The sequence below is a fragment of the Notothenia rossii genome (genome assembly GCF_949606895.1).
Source record: "Notothenia rossii genome assembly, chromosome: 4".
NCBI lineage: Eukaryota > Metazoa > Chordata > Actinopteri > Perciformes > Nototheniidae > Notothenia > Notothenia rossii.
The window spans coordinates 93,173,112-93,199,760 of record NC_136902.1 but is presented as its reverse complement, the minus strand read 5'-3'; the positions used below and the strand labels follow the sequence as shown (position 1 = coordinate 93,199,760).

The window sequence follows — 26,649 nt, the reverse complement described above, 5'->3', positions numbered from 1 at the left end:
TAACGCCGCTACACACCAACCTGAGACCAAAGCACACGTACCGAAGGCGTCCCGACTTTTACGTCCGCTTCGTCGCCTGCGTCGGCTACGCCGCCCGCCTACGAAATCGCCGCAAAGACTTCAGTCGACGAGTGGCAATAACTGTCCTAACCAGCAGGCAGCGGTAGTGTGTGTTCGTCATTCAAAAGAGGCAACAACCGGAAGACAGACTGCGTTATACACCGAGAGAAGAAGAACAAACTGCGTGATATAAACAAACAACAAATAGCATCTGGGTTCCATTGTCATTCTCTCTCGTCGATCGAAAACATGTATCGTGCGGTACTGGCGTTATCAGCAATTGGAGTGTTGCTTGCGGCTGCAGAGATTAAGTAGCGGAAGCGAAAAATCAGGAGAAACCGCACTAAATGACAAGTTGAATCGGCCGCGGGAGGTGTGAAGATGTGCCGTAAAGAGACGATGGTGCGGGACACACCAACCTGAGTAGGGCGACTGCCTCTGACGGCCTCTGACGACCTCTGACTGCCTCTGACGGCCTCTAACTGCCTCTGACGGCCTCTGACGGCCTCTGACTGCCTCTGACGGCCTCTGACTGCCTCTGACTGCCTCTGACTGCCTCTGACGGCCTCTGACTGCCTCTGACTGCCTCTGACTGCCTCTGACGGCCTCTGACTGCCTCTGACTGCCTCTGACGGCCTCTAACTGCCTCTGACTGCCTCTGACGGCCTCTGACTGCCTCTGACGGCCTCTGACTGCCTCTGACTGCCTCTGACGGCCTCTGACTGCCTCTGACGGCCTCTGACGGCCTCTGACTGCCTCTGACTGCCTCTGACGGCCTCTGACGGCCTCTGACTGCCTCTGACTGCCTCTGACGGCCTCTAACTGCCTCTGACTGCCTCTGACTGCCTCTGACTGCCTCTGACGGCCTCTGACGGCCTCTGACTGCCTCTGACTGCCTCTGACTGCCTCTGACGGCCTCTGACGGCCTCTGACGGCCTCTGACTGCCTCTGACGGCCTCTGACGGCCTCTGACTGCCTCTGACTGCCTCTGACGGCCTCTGACTGCCTCTGACTGCCTCTGACTGCCTCTGACTTCCTCTGACTGCCTCTGATGGCCTCTGACAGCCTCTGACTGCCTCTGACTGCCTCTGACTGACTCTGACGGCCTCTGTAGGCCTCTGACGGCCTCTGACGGCCTCTCACGGCCTCTGACTGCCTCTGACTGCCTCTGACTTCCTCTGACTGCCTCTGATGGCCTCTGACAGCCTCTGACTGCCTCTAACTGCCTCTGACTGCCTCTGACTGCCTCTGACTGCCTCTGACGGCCTCTGACTGCCTCTGACTGCCTCTGACGGCCTCTGACGGCCTCTGACTGCCTCTGACTGCCTCTGACGGCCTCTGACGGCCTCTGACTGCCTCTGACGGCCTCTGACGGCCTCTGACTGCCTCTGACTGCCTCTGACTTCCTCTGACTGCCTCTGAAGGCCTCTGACAGCCTCTGACTGCCTCTGACTGCCTCTGACTGCCTCTGACGGCCTCTGACGGTCTCTGACTGCCTCTGACTGCCTCTGACTGCCTCTGACTGCCTCTGACTGCCTCTGACTGCCTCTGACTGCCTCTGACGGCCTCTGATGTATTTTGGACGTTCTGCCTCTGCCTCCTTGCTTGGTCGGGCCGCTCAACGGTCAGTCTCACAAGCAGGAACAAATGTATTTACTTAGTACATATCTGACATTAATTATTAAACACATTTGTGCATTCTTTAGAAGAGAGAAACTTGCTCTGTCATACTGGGTCAGGGAAATATCACTAACAGAATATTACAGGATTGCTGGGAATATACAAAGTTCCAGGGGCGTGGGTTTGGCTGGACGAGTAAGGAGAGAACGAGGGCATATGGAGTGGAGACCATAACGTTTGCCAAAGCAAACCAGTTTAGCCGTGCTCCCCCATGGCTGTTCCCAGAAGTTAAAATAGATGTGAGAATCATAGAAAGGAAAAAAGAGTGGCAAATAAATGAAGTGAGGATTAAAACGAGTATGTACCTGAACGAAAAGTACTACAATGAACTCAAAATGTACACAGATGGATCTAAGAAGCAAGGAAGCGTGGGGATAGGCGTGTATATACCAGAATTCAATATATCAATCTCAAAACGAGTGTCACATAACTGATCAGTTTGTACAGCAGAAATACTCGCAGCAATTATTGGGCTACAATGATTTGAAGAGGTCAGATAGGGTGGTGATATGCACAGACTCACTATCTGCTTTGGAAAGCACAGTTGACATAACTGTTAGAGAAGATTTAATCATTGAACTTAACCACTGCTTACTGAGACTTCAGAGGAGGGGAATAGATGTGCAGTTATGCTGGGTGCCTGCACATGAGGGGCTAAAGGGAATGAGCATGCTGATAAGTTAGCAAAAGAGGCGTTACAGAAGGAAATAGCAATACCAGTGTCACTTGGGAAAGGAAAAGCAATAATTAAGAAGAAGGGTTTGGAAATATGGCAGAAAAGGTGGGAGGAAGATCAGAAAGTTACAGAAATCAGTCATAACAAAGATCTATACAGAAAGGAACAGACGGGAGGAGATCATCACTAGACTCAGACTGGATCATACAGGATTAAACGGAACAATGTTTTTAAAGGGAAAAAGCGAAGTTAGAGAATGCAGGGGGTGTGGAGTGAAAGAAAATGTGGAACACATTATATTACACTGTTATATGTACAAAACAGGAAGGGAGTGGAGCCTGATGGGGACACTGGGAACAGAAGGTGAGGGGGTGAGAGCTACCAGGAAGGCCATTCTTAAGTATTTGAGTGAAACAGGATTGATTGGAAGAATTTAAAACAACGTAAATACAGTATAATTCCACAAGTGGTGACATGATGATATGGTGATACACATTCTTGTACAGTAGGTGGCGGTATGCATCTTAAAGCTGTTTGCGATCCGCCAAAAACCGAGAGAAGAAGAAGAAGCCGACGCCTAGCTGTCCGACTTCAGGCGAGCTTTTTGAGACCTCCCCGGGCTGCAATCGGCTATACTCGTCTACTTTCGAGGCGAGCCGCAGCTCATCTTTCTTAAAGTAAAAAATATATTTTAATAATAATAATACATTTTATTTATAAAGGCGACTTTCAAGGGTCTCAAGGTCGCCGTACAAGGTGCACAAAACACAAACAAAACAAAAGTCCAAAAAACACGGCAATATAATCAATCAGTAAAGACAGAAAAGCAGAGGATGTGTTTATGTTTATCTAAGGGGGTCATTTAGCTCTTAATTACTTTGTGTATGCTTTCCTTCCTTCCACATGTCATTCTACATCAAGCAGCCATACAGTCTATAAATGCACATCTTCTCACACCGTGCCAGGTTTCTTCTCTCGCCCCCAGAGAGGCAAAGGTACACTAATCCTTTACTCAAGTAGAAGTACAGATACTCGTGTTTAAAAATACTCTGGTGAAAGTAGAAGTACTAACTAAACTTCTTTACTCAAGTAAAATTAAAGAGGCTTTGAAATGTACTTCAGTAAAAAGTACCCATAACTACCATCTGTTTTAAAGAGTACCTGACCTCCCTTTATATTAATAGAACTGTTATGAAATAATTTGCTTAGGTATTCAACCTTTGACCCAGTTCATAGTTTCCTCCTCTCACTGTCTCTTTCTCACGGCATAGGTCTACGGCCTTGGTATTGCTGCTATCTCTCTTAAGGAGGGGCAGCTTCAGTGGCGGATTTAGGATTGTAGGAGATCCGGGGCTTAGCCCAGGAGTTGTTGGGGGGGGGGGGGGGGGTGATGCAGGGGTAAAGTGCTGTTTTTTTTCAAGTGGGGGGTGGACCGAACATCATTTAGGCAAGGCAAGGCAAGGCAATTTTATTTATATAGCACTTTTCAGCACCTGGCGATTCAAAGTGCTTTACAGATTAAAAGCAAATATTGAAGTTAAAAGCATTAGGGGGTCGTCGCCTCCTCTAGGGGGGTTCGGGGGCTTGCTCCCCTGTGAAGATTTTTTTTAAATATTGAAGTTAAAAGCATCACTCTGGTGCAGTTTGAGAGCAACATGCTATTATCTTAATAATACCTTAAAGCGGACAAAAGGCACTGGAGAACATTTATTCATTAACACCCTTTAATGAAGCAAACTGATGCCTGAACTCACTCAAATACAGTCGTTTACTTATTTCGGTGAAACGAATGTGCGTAGAGTTTTAAAGGATGCGGATAGAGTGGCGAAGTCACGCCCATCTACTTCTGGTCCATGGGGCCTTATTTCGGAAAAATAATGTATTGAAGTGACGGAGAGAGAAAACGTATCTTTCGATCCCGTTTGAATTGTGCCATGAATTACACATACGATGTTTGTCAATCTTAAAAAATAATTTCCATGTCAAAAAAGTCACAGTTTGTCGTAAAACTGTTGAAATATAAGACTATGAAAAATATGCAACAAGAAAGACTACAAATCCCAGAGTCGCGTAATTGATGTCATAATTGTTTTCCTTCGCTAAATATAATAGATAGCTAAGATCAGCACCATATAGATAGAATCTATCTATATGGCGCTGGCTCAGATAAGATAACTTAAAAAAGATGCCTGTGTGCTTAGTACCAGGTTGTTATCATACCAGCAATGGGTCTTGCTCGTTCTTTCGCTTCCCGTCTGATGAAAGGACCAGGAGTGGCTGGATCAAGTTAGCTACCTAGCTAGTAGCTAGCACGTTAGTTAGCATTACAGCACTTTGAATTGCCTTGTGTTGAAAAGTGCTATATAAATAAACTTGCCTTGCCTTGCCTTGCCTTGCCTTGCCTTGCCTTGCCTTGCCTTGCCTTGCCTTGCCTTGCCTTGCCTTGCCTTGCCTTGCCTTGCCTTGCCTTGCCTTGCCTTGCCTTGCCTTGCCTTGCCTTGCCTTGCCTTGCCTTGCCTTGCCTTGCCTTGCCTTGCCTTGCCTTGCCTTGCCTTGCCTTGCCTTGCCTTGCCTTGCCTTGCCTTGCCTTGCCTTACAGCCATGTCATTTTTATTAGCCTTAACATGAAGTAACATTAAGTAACCCAACATTTTAAACAGTAAGAGTAGTAGTCATATTTCGTGAACCCTTTGAAGAGTACTGTCACACCGGTGTAATCATTCTATAATACACAATTTAAGCCCGGGGGAGAAATGCTAACGCTAACGCTAGCATCGGCGATCGCCTATCTTTTCTACTTCATGCTATCTGCACAAATGGTTGACATTAAACATTAAAAAGGCCCGGCAGTTCAGAGAGAATCAAAGGAAGGCAGGCAGGCAGCTTTTGCATGACATTCTTCTGGACGTGTTTCATTGTGGCGATAGTGAGGGTAGTCAATCGTTTTGTTGACAAGACAGTAGTGACGGCCATCTTGGTGACGTGTGTTGTTCTGTGAGACCAGAGATGTAGTTCATTCAGCGTTTCACACAAACAAATGTGTTTACAGTTTTACGACACTTTTTTTTTTTTTACTTGCAAAATTATCTTTTAAACCAAACATCATATGTGTAATTCGTGGCACAATTCAAACGGGATTGAAAGATAATCTTTCTCTCTCCATTGACTTCAATACATAATTTTTCCAAAATAAGGTCCCAGTGAGCTCCCCCGGAAGGGGAGGGACTTCGCCTCTCTATAGTCTCACCTTGATTCTGGCGCATTGCTTATCGTTTTATAGATCTATTCTCATCCACCATCTTTGTTTGTGACGTAAAGAGTGTAAGAGTCACGTTTCTGAATCGGACACTCTGAGTGGATGCAGTCACAGCCAATCGGAGTCTGATTCAGAGGGTTGTCAGTTCCGTTGCCTGTCAGTTCCATTGCTGCTTGTGGCGCCTGCTTCGATGAAAATAACTTTCTAATATCCATAACTTTATAGTGCATTAGCTTAAAACTCGTCAGACAGGTCAGGCTCTAGGAAGGATCACTTCTTCTTCAGGGCAGGGAAGGCTACGCAGTACGCAGGCTACTGTCCCGCAGCGGCTGCCTCTCTGGTGGACTCCGGTACTGCACATTACTCCCGAGACATTTGTTTTTTTTAAGTGAAACATCCGGGGCTTTTCAGAGCCCAAGTAGCCACCCCCTAGCGCCGCCACTGGGCAGCTTGTTGTTGCCAGCTTATGCCCGAGCACAAGCTCACATGAGTATTGTTCAGGGACATCTAGAACGTAGGTTCCATGGCGCACGCTCTTTTCTATGGACGAGAGCTCTATCTAGGGTCCATATTTGTTGAGTATATTTTGTTCTCGCTGATGAAGAATGTTGGTTATTACACTCCAAACTAGTTAAAACCTCGAGTTGCAGAAGGGTTCTTCAGAATTGATTTGGCATCTCAACCGGTGTCAACTCTCACGACATGTCTTGTGAATTCTCCGCCTAAAGCTCCAAATAAACCGTCAGTGTTTTCCATCAAAGCTCCAGCTCTCCATCGTGTCTCTCTGAGTCCTGTTTCCAATTGCTTCAGAAGTTTCCCCCACAAGAACAATAATGTCATTGTTAGCTAATGAATGTTTCCATGCTGAACAACGGCAACATGACAACGTTTCCATTGGTCCCTCTTCTTTAGAGAAGACCAGGAAATTATGGATACACGGATCGTGTTCAAATCAATAGGCACGCAATGACTCTAAATAATAATGATCACGCCACCAAACACACATTCAAACTAAAGGAACCAGCCTGTTTGGAAAATGTGAGAAGTAGAAAGTACAGGTATTTGAGTTCAACATGTAGAAGTAGAAAGTACAGGTATTTGTGTTCAACATGTAAGAAGTAGAAAGTACAGGTATTTGGGTTCAACATGTAAGAAGTAGAAAGTACAGGTATTTGTGTTCAACATGTAAGAAGTAGAAAGTACAGGTATTTGAGTTCAACATGTAGAAGTAGAAAGTACAGGTATTTGTGTTCAACATGTAAGAAGTAGAAAGTACAGGTATTTTTGTTCAACATGTAAGAAGTAGAAAGTACAGGTATTTGTGTTCAACATGTAAGAAGTAGAAAGTACAGGTATTTGTGTTCAACATGTAAGAAGTAGAAAGTACAGGTATTTGAGTTCAACATGTAAGAAGTAGAAAGTACAGGTATTTGGGTTCAAAATGTAAGAAGTAGAAAGTACAGGTATTTGGGTTCAACATGTAAGAAGTAGAAAGTACAGGTATTTGGGTTCAACATGTGAGAAGTAGAAAGTACAGGTATTTGTGTTCAACATGTAAGAAGTAGAAAGTAAGGGCCGTGATGGTTATCTATATCAATAGCTGAATGTACAGTAACAAAGTATTGTATTGATACTTCCCATCTCTGGGTGTCCGCGCCCTGCCCTGCAGCTCAGTGACAGAAAACTGTAACACACTTCACTTTCAGATGATTAATGGTGTGTGATTGTCTTCGTTCCAACTAAAACTTTTTCCTGTCCTCTGATTTCTGAGGAGATCTGCAGCGGTGAACCGACCAGGGAGATTGTGTTCTGCAGGAATCTGATTGTCCTGATAAACGTTCACTTAGTTTCAGTTTTGTTTAATGCAGACTTTGAACCTCTCTCTCATGAGACTCTGTATTTCATTCAGCTGCTGTTCTCGCTCGAGGCAAGGTAAGACATTTACTCTCTTTAGTTTAACTCTAACTCCTTCTGTGTTCCAGCTTTTTAGAGGAACAACATGGACTGATGAATAAATGCAATGGGTTTGTAATGAAATGAGTGTTTTGCAAAGGGTGCAAAAGGTCAAAATAACCTATAACTTTTAGACAATCAGATTCAAGTACTGTGATTTAGTACATGTATAGGAGTTGTATGCTACTTTATACTTCTACTTCTCCACTTTAACTTCTTACATTCTGCATATTACATTTGTCAGGTTCTTTTTTAAAGCTCGGAGCTCCCGTGTCATGGCCATTTCTGCCGATCATAATTTCATTGTTGAGATCTACTAGAATAGATTTACATTGTTCAATGTTCCAAACTCACATTGGTTTCTCAAACAGCATCTCTGTATAGTATGTGTATTCACTCTCTGTCCTACACGGCTTGTTGGAGCTCCTGCTCCAACATTATCCTTTTTACTCCACTAAGGTTTAACGGATTTGTGTTTTAGTCACCTTGCAGATGTGGGTAATTAACATGACATATAAATCAACAAAATAAAGTATTAAAGGCTGACACATTACACTGTTGTGATTAAAATGACGTAAGTACTCTCATCACGATGAGTGTATTGCTGGGTAGGTTTGCTCGTTCCAAGGTTTCACTTTGGAGATTTGGTGGATGCAAAAACACACAAAATAACAACATAATAACACAGTATTGCAAAAGTCAAGAAACATATTTAAAATGATATTTAAAATAATAAACCATTTGGAAATGAAAGATCTGTACAGTTTTGTGAAGTATAAATATTACTCGTAGAAGTACTCAGATCTTGTACTTGAGTAAAAGTAGAAGTACTCAGATCTTGTACTTGAGTAAAAGTAGAAGTATTCAGATCTTGTACTTGAGTAGAAGTAGAAGTACTCAGGTCTTGTACTTGAGTAAAAGTAGAAGTATTCAGATCTTGTACTTGAGTAAACCTAGAAGTACTCAGATTGTGTACTTGAGTAAAAGTAGAAGTACTCAGATCTGGTACTTGAGTAAAAGTAGAAGTACTCAGATCTTGTACTTGAGTAAAAGTAGAAGTACTCAGGTCTTGTACTTGAGTAAAAGTAGAAGTACTCAGATCTTGTACTTGAGTAAAAGTAGAAGTACTCAGGTCTTGTACTTCAGTAAAAGTAGAAGTACTCAGATCTTGTACTTGAGTAAAAGTAGAAGTACTCAGATCTTGTACTTGAGTAAAAGTAGAAGTACTCAGATCTTGTTTTTGAGTAAAAGTAGAAGTACTCAGATCTTGTACTTGAGTAAAAGTAGAAGTACTCAGATCTTGAGTAAAAGTAGAAGTACTCAGGTCTTGTTCTTGAGTAAAAGTAGAAGTACTCAGATCTTGAGTAAAAGTAGAAGTACTCAGATCTTGTACTTGAGTAAAAGTAGAAGTACTCAGATATTGTTCTTGAGTAAAAGTAGAAGTACTCAGATCCTGAGTAAAAGTAGAAGTACTCAGATCTTGTACTTGAGTAAAAGTAGAAGTACTCAGATCTTGTTCTTGAGTAAAAGTAGAAGTACCAGAGTGTAGGAATACTCTGTTTCAGTAAAAGTCCTGCATTCAAAATGTTCCTCAAGTGAAAGTAGAAAAGTATTCTCATCAAAATATAGTGAAAGACAGTAAAAGTAGTCGTTGTGCAGATTGGTCCATTTCAGAATAATAGATATGATATGTTTTATAATGATTGATCATGAAAGTGTTCTCAAAGCTGGTAAAGGTGCAGCTAGTTTGAATGACTTTGTATACTGCAGGGTAGCTGGTGGATTTACTCCAGGTGGAACTAAAGTCTGATTTAACACTTGATTATATTTCACATCATTCATCCACATCTGAGAAGTAACTAGAGGTATTAAATACATGAAGTGGAGTAGAAGTACACCATGTACCTCTGAACTGTAGAGGAGTAGAAGTACAAAGTAGCCTAACATGGAAATACTCAAGTAAAGTAAAGTACTCTCAAAATGTTCTTGAGCATTTATACTTCGTCTTTTGACCCGATCATGGCGTGCAAAAGAGAAGAGAGGATTTATTTATTGATTTGCTCTTAATGATTCACCGGTTTAGATCAGATTAGATATACTTTTCTGATCCCAAATCGGCACATGAGTTAAAAATATTATACAAATTAATAAATGAAAGATATAAAATCAAGATCAAGAGTATAAAGTATATACATTTCAAAAGTAGAACGATATATATATTTATAAAGTATCTGATTCAACATGATTATAGATCAATAAAACAAGCACACATCAACATCTATTAAACAATTAAATTATAATGAATAGCGATAAAAACCTTAAGTAAAAAAGTACCCATAAGGAACCAGCCTGTTTGGAGGAGATAGTAGAATGTGAGAAGTAGAAAGTACAGGTATTTGAGTTCAACATGTAAGAAGTAGAAAGTACAGGTATTTGAGTTCAACATGTAAGAAGTAGAAAGTACAGGTATTTGAGTTCAACATGTAAGAAGTAGAAAGTACATGTATTTGTGTTCAACATGTGAGAAGTAGAAAGTACAGGTATTTGTGTTCAACATGTAAGAAGTAGAAAGTACAGGTATTTGTGTTCAACATGTAAGAAGTAGAAAGTACAGGTATTTGTGTTCAACATGTAAGAAGTAGAAAGTACAGGTATTTGAGTTCAACATGTAAGAAGTAGAAAGTACAGGTATTTGAGTTCAACATGTAAGAAGTAGAAAGTACAGGTATTTGTGTTCAACATGTAAGAAGTAGAAAGTACAGGTATTTGTGTTCAACATGTAAGAAGTAGAAAGTACAGGTATTTGTGTTCAACATGTAAGAAGTAGAAAGTACAGGTATTTGAGTTCAACATGTGAGAAGTAGAAAGTACAGGTATTTGTGTTCAACATGTAAGAAGTAGAAAGTACAGGTATTTGTGTTCAACATGTAAGAAGTAGAAAGTACAGGTATTTGTGTTCAACATGTAAGAAGTAGAAAGTACAGGTATTTGTGTTCAACATGTAAGAAGTAGAAAGTACAGGTATTTGTGTTCAACATGTAAGAAGTAGAAAGTACAGGTATTTGTGTTCAACATGTAAGAAGTAGAAAGTACAGGTATTTGTGTTCAACATGTAAGAAGTAGAAAGTACAGGTATTTGTGTTCAACATGTAAGAAGTAGAAAGTACAGGTATTTGTGTTCAACATGAGAGAAGTAGAAAGTACAGGTATTTGTGTTCAACATGAGAGAAGTAGAAAGTACAGGTATTTGTGTTCAACATGAGAGAAGTAGAAAGTACAGGTATTTGTGTTCAACATGTAAGAAGTAGAAAGTACAGGTATTTGAGTTCAACATGTGAGAAGTAGAAAGTACAGCTATTTGTGTTCAACATGTGAGAAGTAGAAAGTACAGGTATTTGGGTTCAAAATGTAAGAAGTAGAAAGTACAGGTATTTGGGTTCAAAATGTAAGAAGTAGAAAGTACAGGTATTTGGGTTCAAAATGTAAGAAGTAGAAAGTCTTCACACTATATTACTAGCACAATTCCTCTTGAGGGGAACATTCGATGGATCAAATCAGATAGAGGTTCTTCAGGATGAACTGATTTGCTCTGATCGTGTTGAAACATGCAGACGTCTCTCCACTTCTCTTCTTCCTCACTTCACATGACTTTGTTAATGATCTGTTACACAGGTTGTTTATCGAAAACTCCTCACATGAAAGAAGGAGCAACAGTTTTCTTTTGGGAGTCAGCCAAATGTGTTGCCTGTTCAGAGTGTTAACTTTAAGCTGAAGACGAGAACAGGAAATGAGTTCATATGTTAAGACTCTTTGTGGGGTTTCACTTTCCTGTAGTGTGTTCATTTGTTTTAGTGCAAGTAAATGGTCTGCAGAGGCTAAAAGATACTACATACTGATATACACCTGAACATCAGCAGGAGAGGACTCTTTAAAGTAGAGACACTACATACTGATATACAGCTGAACATCAGCAGGAGAGGACTCTTTAAAGTAGAGACACTACATACTGATATACAGCTGAACATCAGCAGGAGAGGACTCTTTAAAGTAGAGACACTACATACTGATATACACCTGAACATCAACAGGAGAGGACTCTTTAAAGTAGAGACACTACATACTGATATACACCTGAACATCAGCAGGAGAGGACTCTTTAAAGTAGAGACACTACATACTGATATACAGCTGAACATCAGCAGGAGAGGACTCTTTAAAGTAGAGACACTACATACTGATATACACCTGAACATCAGCAGGAGAGGACTCTTTAAAGTAGAGACACTACACACTGATATACACCTGAACATCAACAGGAGAGGACTCTTTAAAGTAGAAACACTACATACTGATATATACCTGAACATCAGCAGGAGAGGACTCTTTAAAGTAGAGACACTACATACTGATATACACCTGAACATCAGCAGGAGAGGACTCTTTAAAGTAGAGACACTACATACTGATATACAGCTGAACATCAGCAGGAGAGGACTCTTTAAAGTAGAGACACTACATACTGATATACACCTGAACATCAGCAGGAGAGGACTCTTTAAAGTAGAGACACTACATACTGATATACACCTGAACATCAACAGGAGAGGACTCTTTAAAGTAGAAACACTACATACTGATATACACCTGAACATCAGCAGGAGAGGACTCTTTAAAGTAGAGACACTACATACTGATATACACCTGAACATCAGCGGGAGAGGACTCTTTAAAGTAGAAACACTACATACTGATATATACCTGAACATCAGCAGGAGAGGACTCTTTAAAGTAGAGACACTACATACTGATATACACCTGAACATCAGCGGGAGAGGACTCTTTAAAGTAGAGACACTACATACTGATATACACCTGAACATCAGCAGGAGAGGACTCTTTAAAGTAGAGACACTACATACTGATATACACCTGAACATCAGCAGGAGAGGACTCTTTAAAGTAGAGACACTATATACTGATATACACCTGAACATCAGCAGGAGAAGACTCTTTAAAGTAGAGACACTACATACTGATGTACACCTGAACATCAGCAGGAGAGGACTCTTTAAAGTAGAGACACTACATACTGATGTACACCTGAACATCAGCAGGAGAGGACTCTTTAAAGTAGAGACACTACATACTGATATACACCTGAACATCAGCAGGAGAGGACTCTTTAAAGTAGAGACACTACATACTGATATACACCTGAACATCAGCAGGAGAGGACTCTTTAAAGTAGAGACACTACATACTGATATACACCTGGACATCAGCAGGAGAGGACTCTTTAAAGTAGAGACACTACATACTGATATACACCTGAACATCAGCAGGAGAGGACTCTTTAAAGTAGAGACACTACATACTGATATACACCTGAACATCAGCAGGAGAGGACTCTTTAAAGTAGAGACACTACACACTGATATACACCTGAACATCAACAGGAGAGGACTCTTTAAAGTAGAAACACTACATACTGATATACACCTGAACATCAGCAGGAGAGGACTCTTTAAAGTAGAGACACTACATACTGATATACACCTGAACATCAGCAGGAGAGGACTCTTTAAAGTAGAGACACTACATACTGATATACACCTGAACATCAGCAGGAGAGGACTCTTTAAAGTAGAGACACTACTGATATACACCTGAACATCAGCAGGAGAGGACTCTTTAAAGTAGAGACACTACTGATATACACCTGAACATCAGCAGGAGAGGACTCTTTAAAGTAGAGACACTACATACTGAAATACACCTGGACATCAGCAGGAGAGGACTCTTTAAAGTAGAGACACTACATACTGAAATACATCAGCAAGGCTATTTGTAGGGTGGCAGTTGTCACCCCGGTAGATCCGCCCCTGCTTGATCGGCACTTGATTTTTATCAAAGTCAAGGGGGAAAACCCGCCCTCTCACAGGTGGGCGGGGGTGAAGGGAATGAGCACTTAGCCTTTTTGGCGAGGTGGGGGAACTCGGTCTCCACAGACAGCCAAAAGTGTGCAAGTGGTGTTTTCTGCCAGACGCTGTCTCCTCTCTCACTTTAGGTAACTTCAGTAAAAATCGATCCATGTTTTGAGGAGAATAAAAAATAGTGAGCTTGTGAAGGAAAAACCTCTAATTGATTCAAGAGCAGTTTTATGTTGAAACAAAAGAGTGTTTGTGGAAAATGTGTCGAAATCTTCCACAACAATTCTCAAAGGGAAAAATACTGAATAACTTATACACTCGTTAGAGAACACTATTACGAAATGCAGCCATGTTATTGATCATGAAAAGTTTGCCTGGTTTTTTGCACGAAAGGCTCAAAATAACGGGAAAATAACTTATAACGCATTTAGCAACAATATCCCCTGATTTCTGTGTAAGTCAATGGGCGACTTTTCACTCAACATTTGTTTTTTAATACTTTAAATGATTTTCGTCTCTTGCATCTAAAGATATTTAGCTCTTTCCCTTTTCTACTTTCTGTTCCCCATGTTGTTCCTGATGGTTTCAATGACTTCTTTGAATGAAAAATGCTTAGAAATGTGTCCTGATTGTCCGATCTTATTCCAGAATTGTTCATGCCAGTAGTTGTCGTCCTCATTTGACTTCATCTCCTGTTAGACTTTATACAGTTTGGAGATTTTACTGTTTTTATTGTTCCTATTTTAGTTTATAAATCCCTGGGTGCTGACTCTGTTCTTCTCTCGACTGATTTCTACAAATCTGTCTATTATGTGCCGGGTAAAACGTCCGATTGTCAAATGTTCTGAGATGCAAACACAGATTAAATCTACCCTGATCTATAAATCACTTTCATACTTCCTTCAGCTGTCACACGCAGGATGCACCTGGGTCTGCATGTTTTCAGTTAAGCACAAATAATGCAATGCAAACAGTGGATTGATATTTCTTCTGCTTGTTATAAATCAGAGTCAATATCATATATAAGATATAAGATAAGAATGGTGAGCCGTGAATGTGTGCAGAATGTAGTTTGTTATACTTACAGCAGTCCATTGAATGCATGCATGTCCTTTAACTAAAAGGAAGGGAAACCTGCTATTCATAGATTATTGTGCAAGAGTGTGAGCATGAGTGACTCCATGTGCTCCGGAGCGTGAATGAGTTTGCCCTGAAACTAAACACTTCAGAAGAAAGCTCAAACATGAAGAGCAATGCTCTCAGTGAAAGTGTCTGTTGTGTCTGGATTTACGTTCCTCAGTCTCCTGTGTTCTGCTGATTCCTGCAGGTCTCTGTTCCTGCAGATCACACTCTGAAGAAGAAGAAGAAGAAGAAGAAGAAGAAGAAGAAGAAGAAGAAGAAGAAGAAGAAGAAGAAGAAGAAGAAGAAGAAGAAGAAGAAGAAGAAACAGAAGAAGAAGAAGAAGAAGAAGAAGAGGAAGAAGAAGAAGAGGAAGAAGAAGAAGAGGAAGAAGGAGGGTCTGAGCAAAGAGGGTGTTGATATCTTATCAGAGGAGGAGGGAGAAAGAGGAAGGTGGAGACGGAGACGGAGCTCGGTTCACATCAGCCGCGGGTGTTCGGAGACGCTCTTCTTGTCTTTTCTTTCCTGGAGCATTATTTGTCGAGAATCCAAACACAGCTGCGCAGCTGGAGCTCTGATGCCTCTCTGGAGTCACTGTACACTCTTCTGCGCACCACTCCACTGGAGCATTTTCTGAGGGAGTCGAGATGCAAACACCATGTGAACAGCTCCTTCATTTAGACTTTTTAAAACCCTTCTTTGGAACACTTTCCCGGGTTTTTGGAACGAGAGAGATTTCCCCTCAGACTGCCTGGATTCAAACTCACTTTTAAGGATTTTTTTTGCACAGAAACGTTAATTATTTATTGTGAAAGCTTCCTTTGGATTGTCTGAGATTCAAAACCATTTTAAAATATTTTTTGTGACTGTTTTTGTAACAAAGCTTTAAATCTTTGCTGAGAAAGCTTCCCCTCAGACTCTCTAGGATTCAAACCTATTTTTCAAGTTTTTTCTGTGACTTTTCTTTGCACACAAACTTTAAGTATTTACTGAAAAAGCTTCCCTTGGATTCTGTGGGATTCAAACCAATGTTTAAGGAGTTTTTAGAGACTTTTTAAACCAACTCTTGCAGGATTACAGGAAGAGCTTCTCTGCTCCGTGGAATATACAGACATTTCCAGTTTTCAGGATTTGAAGGCGACTCCTGAGGAAACATGGAGGCTGAGTGTCTCTGTGAGCGCGCAGTGTGAGGACGAGGAAGAAGATGATGAAGATGATGTTGAAGACCGATGTGATGCCCGTGCCATGCTGAGGGGGGGGTTATCTCTCGTGAGTGTGTCTCTGTGTCTCGTCTGTCTGACCGCGGCGCCGGTCAGCAACTGCCCTACAGACCTCCTAACGAAAGTCAACACCCTCCTAACGAACGCCAAAGAACTGGTGAGAGACTCCATATCTGTCTTATATTAAATACATCGGTGTTTCATGGCTTTATGCACAGTACAGTGAAGATAGGAGGGTCAAGAGCCCCAGGCTCCGCCAACAATGCAACATAAAACACATTTAAAGTCCATACATGTTATCATTGCTGTTTCCCTGGGTTTGGAAAATCCTTTCTACATTTTTTATACAGAAATTGAATCTCAGGTTGAATTTACGGAATACGATTAGGGCCACGTGTGATTTTTTAATATTTTTTAATTGACAATCAGTGTTATTTTTGTAGTCCTGAGTAAAAAATAGGAATTATTTTTTGCTCGAAATTCGGACTCAAATCTCGGAACAAAAAACAAACAAACACTGAATGAATCTTCATGTTCCAATAATGTTTAGTTACCAAACAATAAATACATGTTATAATAAATGTTAAATTTATGTCTAAGTATTAGATGTTAGTGTTAAATCTAATGCTTAGTCCAAATAAAAAAGAATGTGACATCAAAACAGCCGGAGAAGTGGTGAGAGACTCCTTCTCCGTCTTTATCAATATATCAATATATAAATCAGAGTTTCATATCTGATCCTGCTGCAGGGTTCGTTAAGGATGTGACCAGAGGTGGGGTTTATTTTTGTTCTGAGATAAATGTCTAAATTAAAGGATTCAAGTAAAAAAAGAAATTCTCTGAATTCTGACTTAAATTCTGACTTAAATCTCTGAATTCTGAGATTTTTAAACAAATGGCCCTGATCATCTCCCGCCGAAACGTGTTGTATTTCATGTTCAAATGATGTTTAGTTTCCTAAATAAAAAAGATACAGGCTCCGAGTGACAATATGTGTTTTTTCCCAACACATATTTTAAAAAACATGTTCTAAAAACTCAAATGAATCTAAGTATTTTAAATATAAAATCATAATCAAAATATTAGATGTTACCTGAATGTTGATTCTCAAAATCAAATCAAAGTGTACATATTACGTCTAAACATTAAATGTAAATGTCAGAATGAAATATTACATTTAAATGTTATATCTTAAGCGTTTTATTTCATATTATTTGTATATGTTATATTTCTGTCTAAATTCTGATCAAAATGAGCTAAATATAAAAAAGAAGTATCAGCGAGATGTGAAACAGAATAGTTGTTTAAAGATCCATGTTTAGAGCTGTGACATAAAGCTCCTTACAGAGGAACCATCGGTCACTCTGCAGGGAAATAAGAAAGTATTACGAGTAATATTAAGACATGCCATTGGTAGTATTTGTAGACTTTATTCAAGTAAAAGTAAAAGTCATGCATGGAAAATGTTTCTGAGGTCAAATCATTGGAGTTGAATCAGGAACATGTAGCTTAAGTCTTAAAAGCAACTGTGATCAATATATAAAAGAAGAACGTATTAAAAGAATGAGAATGGTTTGATCACGGAAAATAGATTTGACCCATTTGGTTTTACATTGTCGAGAAAAAGGTTGAAAACATAAAAGAAACGTGAACCGAGCGTAGAGATGACAGGAAGGATCAAGAACAAGCTGGAGGATTCAAGGGAAGAGGAAACAGGAATATTTACACAAATGTGTTTTTAAAAAATGATAATATTAAGCAAAGCATAATGACAACCGATGAAAATAAAACATAATGTTTAAAAGTAGGCATAAAGTACTTAAAGTATCACTTGTACAGTAAAATGTAGTTAAAGTACTTGAAGTATCTCTTGTACAGTAGAATGTAGTTAAAGTACTTAAAGTATCTCTTGTACAGTAGAATGTAGTTAAAGTACTTAAAGTATCACTTGTACAGTAGAATGTAGTTAAAGTACTTCAAGCTAAAGTATCTCACTTGTACAGTAAAATGTAGTTAAAGTACTTAAAGTATCACTTGTACAGTAGAATGTAGTTAAAGTACTTCAAGCTAAAGTATCTCACTTGTACAGTAAAATGTAGTTAAAGTACTTAAAGTATCACTTGTACAGTAAAATGTAGTTAAAGTACTTAAAGTATCACTTGTACAGTAGAATGTAGTTAAAGTACTTAAAGTATCTCTTGTACAGTCAAATGTAGTTAAAGTACTTAAAGTATCACTTGTACAGTAGAATGTAGTTAAAGTACTTCAAGCTAAAGTATCTCACTTGTACAGTAAAATGTAGTTAAAGTACTTAAAGTATCTCTTGTACAGTAAAATGTAGTTAAAGTACTTAAAGTATCTCTTGTACAGTAGAATGTAGTTAAAGTACTTAAAGTATCTCTTGTACAGTAGAATGTAGTTAAAGTACTTAAAGTATCACTTGTACAGTAAAATGTAGTTAAAGTACTTAAAGTATCTCTTGTACAGTAGAATGTAGTTAAAGTACTTAAAGTATCTCTTGTACAGTAGACTGTAGTTAAAGTACTTAAAGTATCACTTGTACAGTAGAATGTAGTTAAAGTACTTAAAGTATCACTTGTACAGTCAAATGTAGTTAAAGTACTTAAAGTATCTCTTGTACAGTCAAATGTAGTTAAAGTACTTAAAGTATCTCTTGTACAGTAGAATGTAGTTAAAGTACTTAAAGTATCTCTTGTACAGTAGAATGTAGTTAAAGTACTTAAAGTATCACTTGTACAGTCAAATGTAGTTAAAGTACTTAAAGTATCTCTTGTACAGTAAAATGTAGTTAAAGTACTTAAAGTATCTCTTGTACAGTAGAATGTAGTTAAAGTACTTAAAGTATCTCTTGTACAGTAGAATGTAGTTAAAGTACTTAAAGTATCTCTTGTACAGTAAAATGTAGTTAAAGTACTTAAAGTATCACTTGTACAGTAAAATGTAGTTAAAGTACTTAAAGTATCACTTGTACAGTAGAATGTAGTTAAAGTACTTAAAGTATCTCTTGTACAGTAAAATGTAGTTAAAGTACTTAAAGTATCACTTGTAGAGTAGACTGTAGTTAAAGTACTTAAAGTATCTCTTGTACAGTAAAATGTAGTTAAAGTACTTAAAGTATCACTTGTACAGTAGAATGTAGTTAAAGTACTTAAAGTATCACTTGTACAGTAGAATGTAGTTAAAGTACTTAAAGTATCTCTTGTACAGTAAAATGTAGTTAAAGTACTTAAAGTATCACTTGTACAGTAGAATGTAGTTAAAGTACTTCAAGCTAAAGTATCTCACTTGTACAGTAAAATGTAACTTAAGTACTCAAAGTAAAAGTTTTGATGGCGCAGTAACGTGTTTTATATCTATGTTTCTAGTATAATCTGAAGTAATTGATTATATTCTGTGAGATCAACATATCTGTGTTTTATACAATTTCCATAGATTTTCCACATAATTCCAATATTTGGAAAGTCCGGCAGCGGCTCAGTCAGTAGGGGCTTGGACTGTGAGCCGTAGGGTCGCCGGTTCAAGTCCCCGAAACAGACCTAAAGTATGGAGTGTGGACTGCTACTTGGTGAGGGCCCAGTTCGCCTCCTGGTACTAGACTCCTGGTACTAGACTCCTGGTGCTAGCTAGACTGCTGGTGCTAGCTAGACTCCTGGTGCTAGACTCCTGGTGCTAGACTCCTGGTACTAGACTCCTGGTTCTAGACTCCTGGTGCTAGCTAGAATCCTGGTGCTAGACTCCTGATGCTAGACTCCTGGTACTAGACTCCTGGTGCTAGACTCCTGGTTCTAGACTCCTGGTGCTAGACTCCTGGTTCTAGACTCCTGGTACTAGACTCCTGGTGCTAGACTCCTGGTTCTAGACTCCTGGTGCTAGCTAGACTCCTGGTTCTAGACTCCTGGTGCTAGACTCCTAGTAGCAGACTCCTGGTTCTAGACTCCTGGTGCTAGACTCCTGGTTCTAGACTCCTGGTGCTAGACTCCTGGTGCTAGACTCCTATTAGCAGACTCCTGATTCTAGACTCCTGGTGCTAGACTCCTAGTAGTAGACTCCTGGTTCTAGACTCCTGGTGCTAGCTAGACTCCTGGTGCTAGACTCCTGGTGCTAGACTCCTGGTTCTAGACTCCTGGTGCTAGCTAGAATCCTGGTGCTAGACTCCTGGTGCTAGACTCCTGGTACTAGACTCCTGGTTCTAGACTCCTGGTGCTAGCTAGAATCCTGGTGCTAGACTCCTGGTGCTAGACTCCTGGTACTAGACTCCTGGTGCTAGACTCCTGGTTCTAGACTCCTGGTGCTAGCTAGACTCCTGGTTCTAGACTCCTGGTGCTAGACTCCTAGTAGCAGACTCCTGGTTCTAGACTCCTGGTGCTAGACTCCTGGTTCTAGACTCCTGGTGCTAGCTAGACTCCTGGTGCTAGACTCCTGGTGCTAGACTCCTATTAGCAGACTCCTGATTCTAGACTCCTGGTGCTAGACTCCTAGTAGCAGACTCCTGGTACTAGACTCCTGGTGCTAGACTCCTAGTAGCAGACTCCTGGTTCTAGACTCCTGGTGCTATACTCCTGGTTCTAGACTCCTTGTTCTAGACTCCTAATAGCAGACTCCTGGTTCTAGACTCCTGGTTCTAGACTCCTAGTTCTAGATTCCTGGTTCTAGACTCCTAGTAGCAGACTCCTGGTACTAGACTCCTGGTTCTAGACTCCTGGTGCTAGACTCCTGGTTCTAGACTCCTGGTGCTAGACTCCTGGTGCTAGACTCCTGGTGCTAGACTCCTGGTTCTAGACTCCTGGTGCTAGGATGGGTTAAAAGCATTTGACTCCTGCTTCACGATGTGGTCCTGTTCTCTGGTCCATGTTTTCTTTCCCTTAGTCTCTTATGGAAGTTAAATAGCCTCCAAATTAAGCCGTGCATAAAATAAAACGTGTTTATCTGTAGAGTGTCTGGCTTTAAATGAATCTAACGAGATGCAATACAAGTACAAGTAAAAACAATAGACAATTTAAAGGCAATAAAAGCAACGCTCTAAAAGATGTTAATACGCTAAGGAGAAGAGGTGGGTGTTAAGAGGCGATTTAAAAGCAGGCAGTGTGGCGACATGAAGAGTTCACAGAAGTTCTGTTTTACACAGTAGATAAAAGCTTTTACAACTCAGTCCACAGGGCATCAGCTGCTTTATCCCACTGACGAACAGGTCTACAGTATATAAAGCAGAGAACAGGAACACATTGGGACACAGGAGTAAAATCCAGAATCAATTCAGAAAAATATGTGGAAAAAGTCTGAAAATATTTGAAGAACTTTCCCAAAGAATTGTCAGAAACATTGGAATTATGTGGAAAATCTATGGAAATTGTATAAAACAAAGATATGTTGATCTCACAGAATATAATCAATTACTTCAGATTATACTAGAAACATAGATATATAACATGTTACTGCGCCATCAATACTTTTACTTTGAGTACTTTAACCACATGTTACTGTACAACAGATACTTAAACTTTAAGTACTTTAACCACATGTTACTGCACTATATATACTTAAACTTGAAGTGCTTTAACCACATGTTAATGCACTATAGATACTTAAACTTTAAGTGCTTTAACCACATGTTACTGTACAACAGATACTTAAACTTTAAGTACTTTAACCACATGTTACTGTACAACAGATACTTAAACTTTAAGTACTTTAACCACATGTTACTGTACTATGGATACTTTAACTTTAAACTACATTTTACTGCTCAAGAGATACTTTAGCTTGAAGTACATTTTACTACAAGAGATACTTAAACTTTAAGTACTTTAACCACATGTTACTGTACAATATAGAGCATAACTCGCTTTACTGTAGAAGGAGAAAAACCTGTTTAATCAAATGTCCGTTAAGACAAACAACTTGTTGTGAGGGCGATAACAAACGTTACAAAACACACAGTCATGTTGTTGCCAGGACAGATATCTGGCATGCATGTTACTTTACAATGTGTAATAGGAATGTTATCTTTTTCTTAGAAGGAGTTGGATTGCAAACTGTACACACCCACCGTCAATCACTTCAAGGTATGAACTACTTCTTCTTCTTCTTCTTCTTCTTCTTCTTCTTCTTCTTCTTCTTCTTCTTCTTCTTCTTCTTCACTCTGACACCTGAAATACTTGTTATTATCATTTGAGATCTGATGCTTTCACAAAAGTCCTCGGCTGCTTAAATTACATCAACAAATCTTTCCAATATAAACGTAATAAACTTAAAATCACTAAAAGCACTTTCAATTGCCTTGTTGAAAGGTGCTATATGAATAAACTTGCCTAAAATACATTTGGCTTTATGTAAATGTTTGTTTCAGCAAATTCATTGTTATGTAATTCACAAAAAGGTGACCATGCCGTGTGGCCAGAGTTCACTTTTATTGCCTCTTACTCTTTAACTCCAGATGGTCCACATGTATTGAGCTGTCAACAGGAAGTAGTAGCATAATAACTTCTGATCCTCCACCAGTTCTACATCTGTGACGTCAGTTTACTACTAATATAAACAAAAGCATGGTTTTAAACAATAAATGAGAGACTGCATCAGCAGAGATTTCAGAGATTTGGTCCAAAGTTATTACTGGAACACAGGAATTAAGATTCTCTAAAAAATAATCCACACATTATCTAATTCATGGCAGGAACATTACTCACTGTCACTACTTTAAAGAGTCCTCTCCTGCTGATGTTCAGGTGTATATCAGTATGTAGTGTCTCTACTTTAAAGAGTCCTCTCCTGCTGATGTTCAGGTGTATATCAGTATGTAGTGTCTCTACTTTAAAGAGTCCTCTCTTGTTGATGTTCAGGTGTATATCAGTATGTAGTGTCTCTACTTTAAAGAGTCCTCTCCTGCTGATGTTCAGGTGTATATCAGTATGTAGTGTCTCTACTTTAAAGAGTCCTCTCTTGCTGATGTTCAGGTGTATATCAGTATGTAGTGCCTCTACTTTAAAGAGTCCTCTCCTGCTGATGTTCAGGTGTATATCAGTATGTATTGTCTCTACTTTAAAGAGTCCTCTCCTGCTGATGTTCAGGTGTGTATCAGTATGTAGTGTCTCTACTTTAAAGAGTCCTCTCCTGCTGATGTTCAGGTGTGTATCAGTATGTAGTGCCTCTACTTTAAAGAGTCCTCTCCTGCTGATGTTCAGGTGTATATCAGTATGTAGTGTCTCTACTTTAAAGAGTCCTCTCCTGCTGATGTTCAGGTGTGTATCAGTATGTATTGTCTCTACAGATTTATGTACTCTGTTATCCATGTATCATCTGTATACTGACCTGTGTTTATTTACATGCCTATTCATTTGATTGTATCTGCCACCTAGACTGACCGTTTTATGTACGTGTAATGTTCGTTATATTTGAAAACTTCAACACAAATATTGTTGAAAAAAGAAAAGAGCTTGTTGGTATCTTACTGGTTTCTCTCTCCGTCCTGCAGAACTGCTCCCAGTCGACCATGAAATGTTTGGTTGCCGAAACGAAAGTCCTGTTCTGGGAGTCGGAAGCAGCCGATCTGTCCGACATCAGCAAACACAAAGAAGAGATGGTCGGAAATCTAGAGGATTTATTTTATGAAATAGTAAGTAGGGAGAAAGAGAGGAGACATCACTACAGTCTTAAGTACACATATTGAAAGGATTTTAGTCACAGGACGTCTGGATCTCAAATTATCAGAGAAACAAGATGAGCGTTTGTATCAGTTTATATCAGCTTTATTCATATTGTCCATTTGTTTTGGAGACACAAAGACATCTGTTGATAATTTGGTTGTAAAAAGCCATTTTGTGCAGAGTCCACTATGGAAACACTGATTTTTAACATGAAACCATTTAATTCTGTTTCTTTATTGCTTTTAAGCAATGTTTGTAATTCTTTGGGACGTTAAGAGACCTTTGCGGGTTTTACTTTCCCAGTAGAAACATGCTCAACATTTGGATCTTAAGTCATCAGAGAAACAAGCTGAGCAAACGTTAACCTTTAGCTCGTAGCACTGTGTCTCAATTTGTGTTTTGAGTACATAAGTGCTCTCCACTGCCGAGTATGGCGAAATGCACAATCAGTACCAGATGGTGCCAACATAAACGGTACAAAATTAAGAGTCCCGGACACTTGCCAGCCTCAATTCTAAGCATATTTGCCACGAAACGGAAGTGGCGGGAACAGCCGCGATCACTTTACAGCACTATAGAACTAAAAGTTATACATGTGAGGTTTTTTAAATTATTATTTAACACACTAACCTCTACAGTGGTGTGGTAAAGAAGCTACCTTTAACTCTACTGGGTTCATTCAGCAGAGTATAATAATTTGGTACCGTGAACGATAACGCTGCTAACTAGCTAGCTAATTACGCTAAAGGTCAGTTCTGGTGATAGCACAGAAGCCGTGTTTCGAGATGAATATTTTAGAAAATTGTAGTACATTTTGTCAGGTGTACGGTGGAGTATTAGAACACAACTGTACCATCCTGATACCTGCTGTAGGAATAAAGTCATTACCCCTGCCTGCCTGTTTTAGTGCAGCCTAAGCAAGCCCAAACAAAGACATTGATGAGCAGATATTAAAAGAAGCTTGGCTCACCATGAGGCTTTTTGTCCTGGATAAAGATTTATGTTTGGACAGAACGCAACCAAGCGTGAACAGAGCACGAAGGGATGTAGTAAATCAACAATGTAGACACAGTATTTGTTACGCTCACAGAAAGAGGCGGGGTATGGTGGAGATTTGACAACTCAAAAATATGGCCTCCTGACGTCTGTTGGGGGAAACATTTAAAATGCTGATCATAACCCCCGCCCAACTAATTGATTGCAAGCTTGAACAGAGACGCTGATGAGCAGAAATGAAAACAATGCTTTGTTTGTTTGAATCAGAAATGAAAAGTGAGTCTTTTCCACCTGGAGGCACATACCATTATCATTCAGGTATTTATTGCTACACACACTCACCTGCCAAGTGCCTGTGTGTGGGAAAGCTGCGTGTTATAACTGTTAATGAGCTTAACCAAGGCAATAAGAAGATAAGTAACAAATCCATGTAAACACTGAGAACTAATTTAATGGAGTTTGAGGATCAGAAGGAGCCGCCCGTTCTCCATCTGTCGTCGTATTCTAACGACAGCGAAACAAAGCATTGACTTATTTAAAAGATGCATCTTTGTTTTGAGCATGACTTCGAATGTGGGCACATTTCAAACTGTGATCCTTGAGACAACAATACTGTGAAACGTAATGAGACCTTTTTAGCAAATAAGCCCAAATGAGCTAAGCATATCACAGTAATGCTATCTTTAGGGTTAGGGCTTGTTGCACAGCTTATATGGATGCAGTTGTCAAACAGTGTGAGAATCATTTCATGAAAATACATTTTTAGCAGCTTGGAGTCGAGGGTGGAGTGGATGAAGACACCAATCGATTTCAAGTTGGAAAACACTGTTTGCTTCTCGCTTAATAGAAAAACAAATGACTAATAAAGGAGTAAAGAGTTCATAAGCCACTTTTTGAGATTGAGCTAAATGACTATGGGTTACAGATCAGCTTTTTCCCTTTTCTGTCTCTTACTGTACACACGTTGCTGGATCATCTGCACACACTCGAACATCAGCTCCAACACATGCAGGACGCAGAACATTAATAACAATTGTTATAAAAAACCGTTGCTCTTACTGGTATTCAGGTCGTGTTTGTGTCACCCTGAACACTTTGACCGATATGTCTGTTTCTTTCTTTCTCTTCACAGAGTCCAGATCCAGATCCAGACTGTCTTAAGTGTGAAAGCCTCGTGGAGGAAAACGCAGAGATGTTCCTGAAAGGGCTCAAATGTATTCTTGAGTCTATGTGCAGTTTGAATATTTCTCCTGTCTGAGCATTCCATGGAAAGTAGAAACCTGATTGGGACGCAGTAACATTGAAGAGTCAACGCTCTGCATATCTTACACTTCAGATGAAGACGGAACAATTTTGCAGATGGAAAATGTGTTGTCATCTGCATGATCACTTCTAATCCAAATCCATATTTGGAAGAATGGACAGAAACCTAGTATCAATAAAAAAAGAATTTACACATCTTGGGGTCAACATGGATATCTATATTAATCACACATTTTGTATCTGTTCTAAATGTACCTTAGAGCAGTGGTTCCCAAACGGTGTGCCGTGAGGCAAGTCCGGGTGTGCCGTGGGATTTTGCGACAACCATACGATATTATTGCAATATACAACGACACAAAAATAATTCTTTTTTAATTTACTATATCAGTACTTTGTATGCACTCATTTCATAATACAGAGGCAAACTCTATACCTAAAAACAATTATTTTACCCCCCATATTTCGCTGTTAACGCAATTGCACAGGTGGGAATTATAAGACCCTGACACATCAAAGGCTGAAGGACAACATTAAAACAGAGAAACACGCAAGAGGGAAAATGGAGCGCTTTCTTGTGCGGAGCAAACCACCAACCGACGAGGGCGACTGTGGCTGTGAGGGAGTGTGGTCGTCTTTCAACCAGAAGGTTGTGGGTTCGATCCCAGCCCATGCAGTCAACATGTCGATGTATCCTTGGGCAAGATACTTAACCCTGAGTTGCTCCCGATGGCATGGCCAACGGTGTGTGAATGTGTTTGAATGTTAGGTCCTATAGAGTAAGGTACACTGCTCTGTATGAATGGGTGTGAATGGGTGAATGACATGTAGTATGTAA

General features: G+C 39.8%; 1 protein-coding gene across 4 annotated transcripts; it reads left to right on the top strand.

Moving 5' to 3' along the window:
• The first annotated feature begins 7,459 nt into the window (after positions 1-7,459).
• il15l (interleukin 15, like) lies at positions 7,460-26,009 on the top strand. Of its 4 annotated transcripts, none has more exons than XM_079673957.1 (5): positions 7,460-7,604; positions 14,883-16,051; positions 21,933-21,977; positions 23,384-23,524; positions 25,684-26,009. In XM_079673957.1, the coding sequence occupies exons 2-5, from the start codon at positions 15,920-15,922 to the stop codon at positions 25,807-25,809; spliced, it is 444 nt and encodes a 147-aa protein (XP_079530083.1). In that variant the 5' UTR covers positions 7,460-7,604; positions 14,883-15,919; the 3' UTR covers positions 25,810-26,009. The 4 variants fall into 4 exon arrangements, with proteins under 4 accessions (XP_079530083.1, XP_079530084.1, XP_079530081.1 ...); XM_079673955.1 differs by having other exon boundaries at positions 7,461-7,604; positions 21,930-21,977; XM_079673958.1 differs by lacking the exon at positions 21,933-21,977.
• Positions 26,010-26,649: the final 640 nt, after the last annotated feature.

What these genes read in the sequence shown, in the direction of transcription:
- il15l (XM_079673955.1), top strand. Translation starts at nt 15,920, where the DNA reads ATGCTGAGGGGGGGGTTATCTCTCGTGAGTGTGTCTCTGTGTCTCGTC. An exon ending in CCACCGTCAATCACTTCAAG is followed by an intron (nt 21,978 to 23,383) that starts GTATGAACTACT and finishes TCCGTCCTGCAG; the next exon opens with AACTGCTCCCAGTCGACCAT. An exon ending in AGGATTTATTTTATGAAATA is followed by an intron (nt 23,525 to 25,683) that starts GTAAGTAGGGAG and finishes TTCTCTTCACAG; the next exon opens with AGTCCAGATCCAGATCCAGA.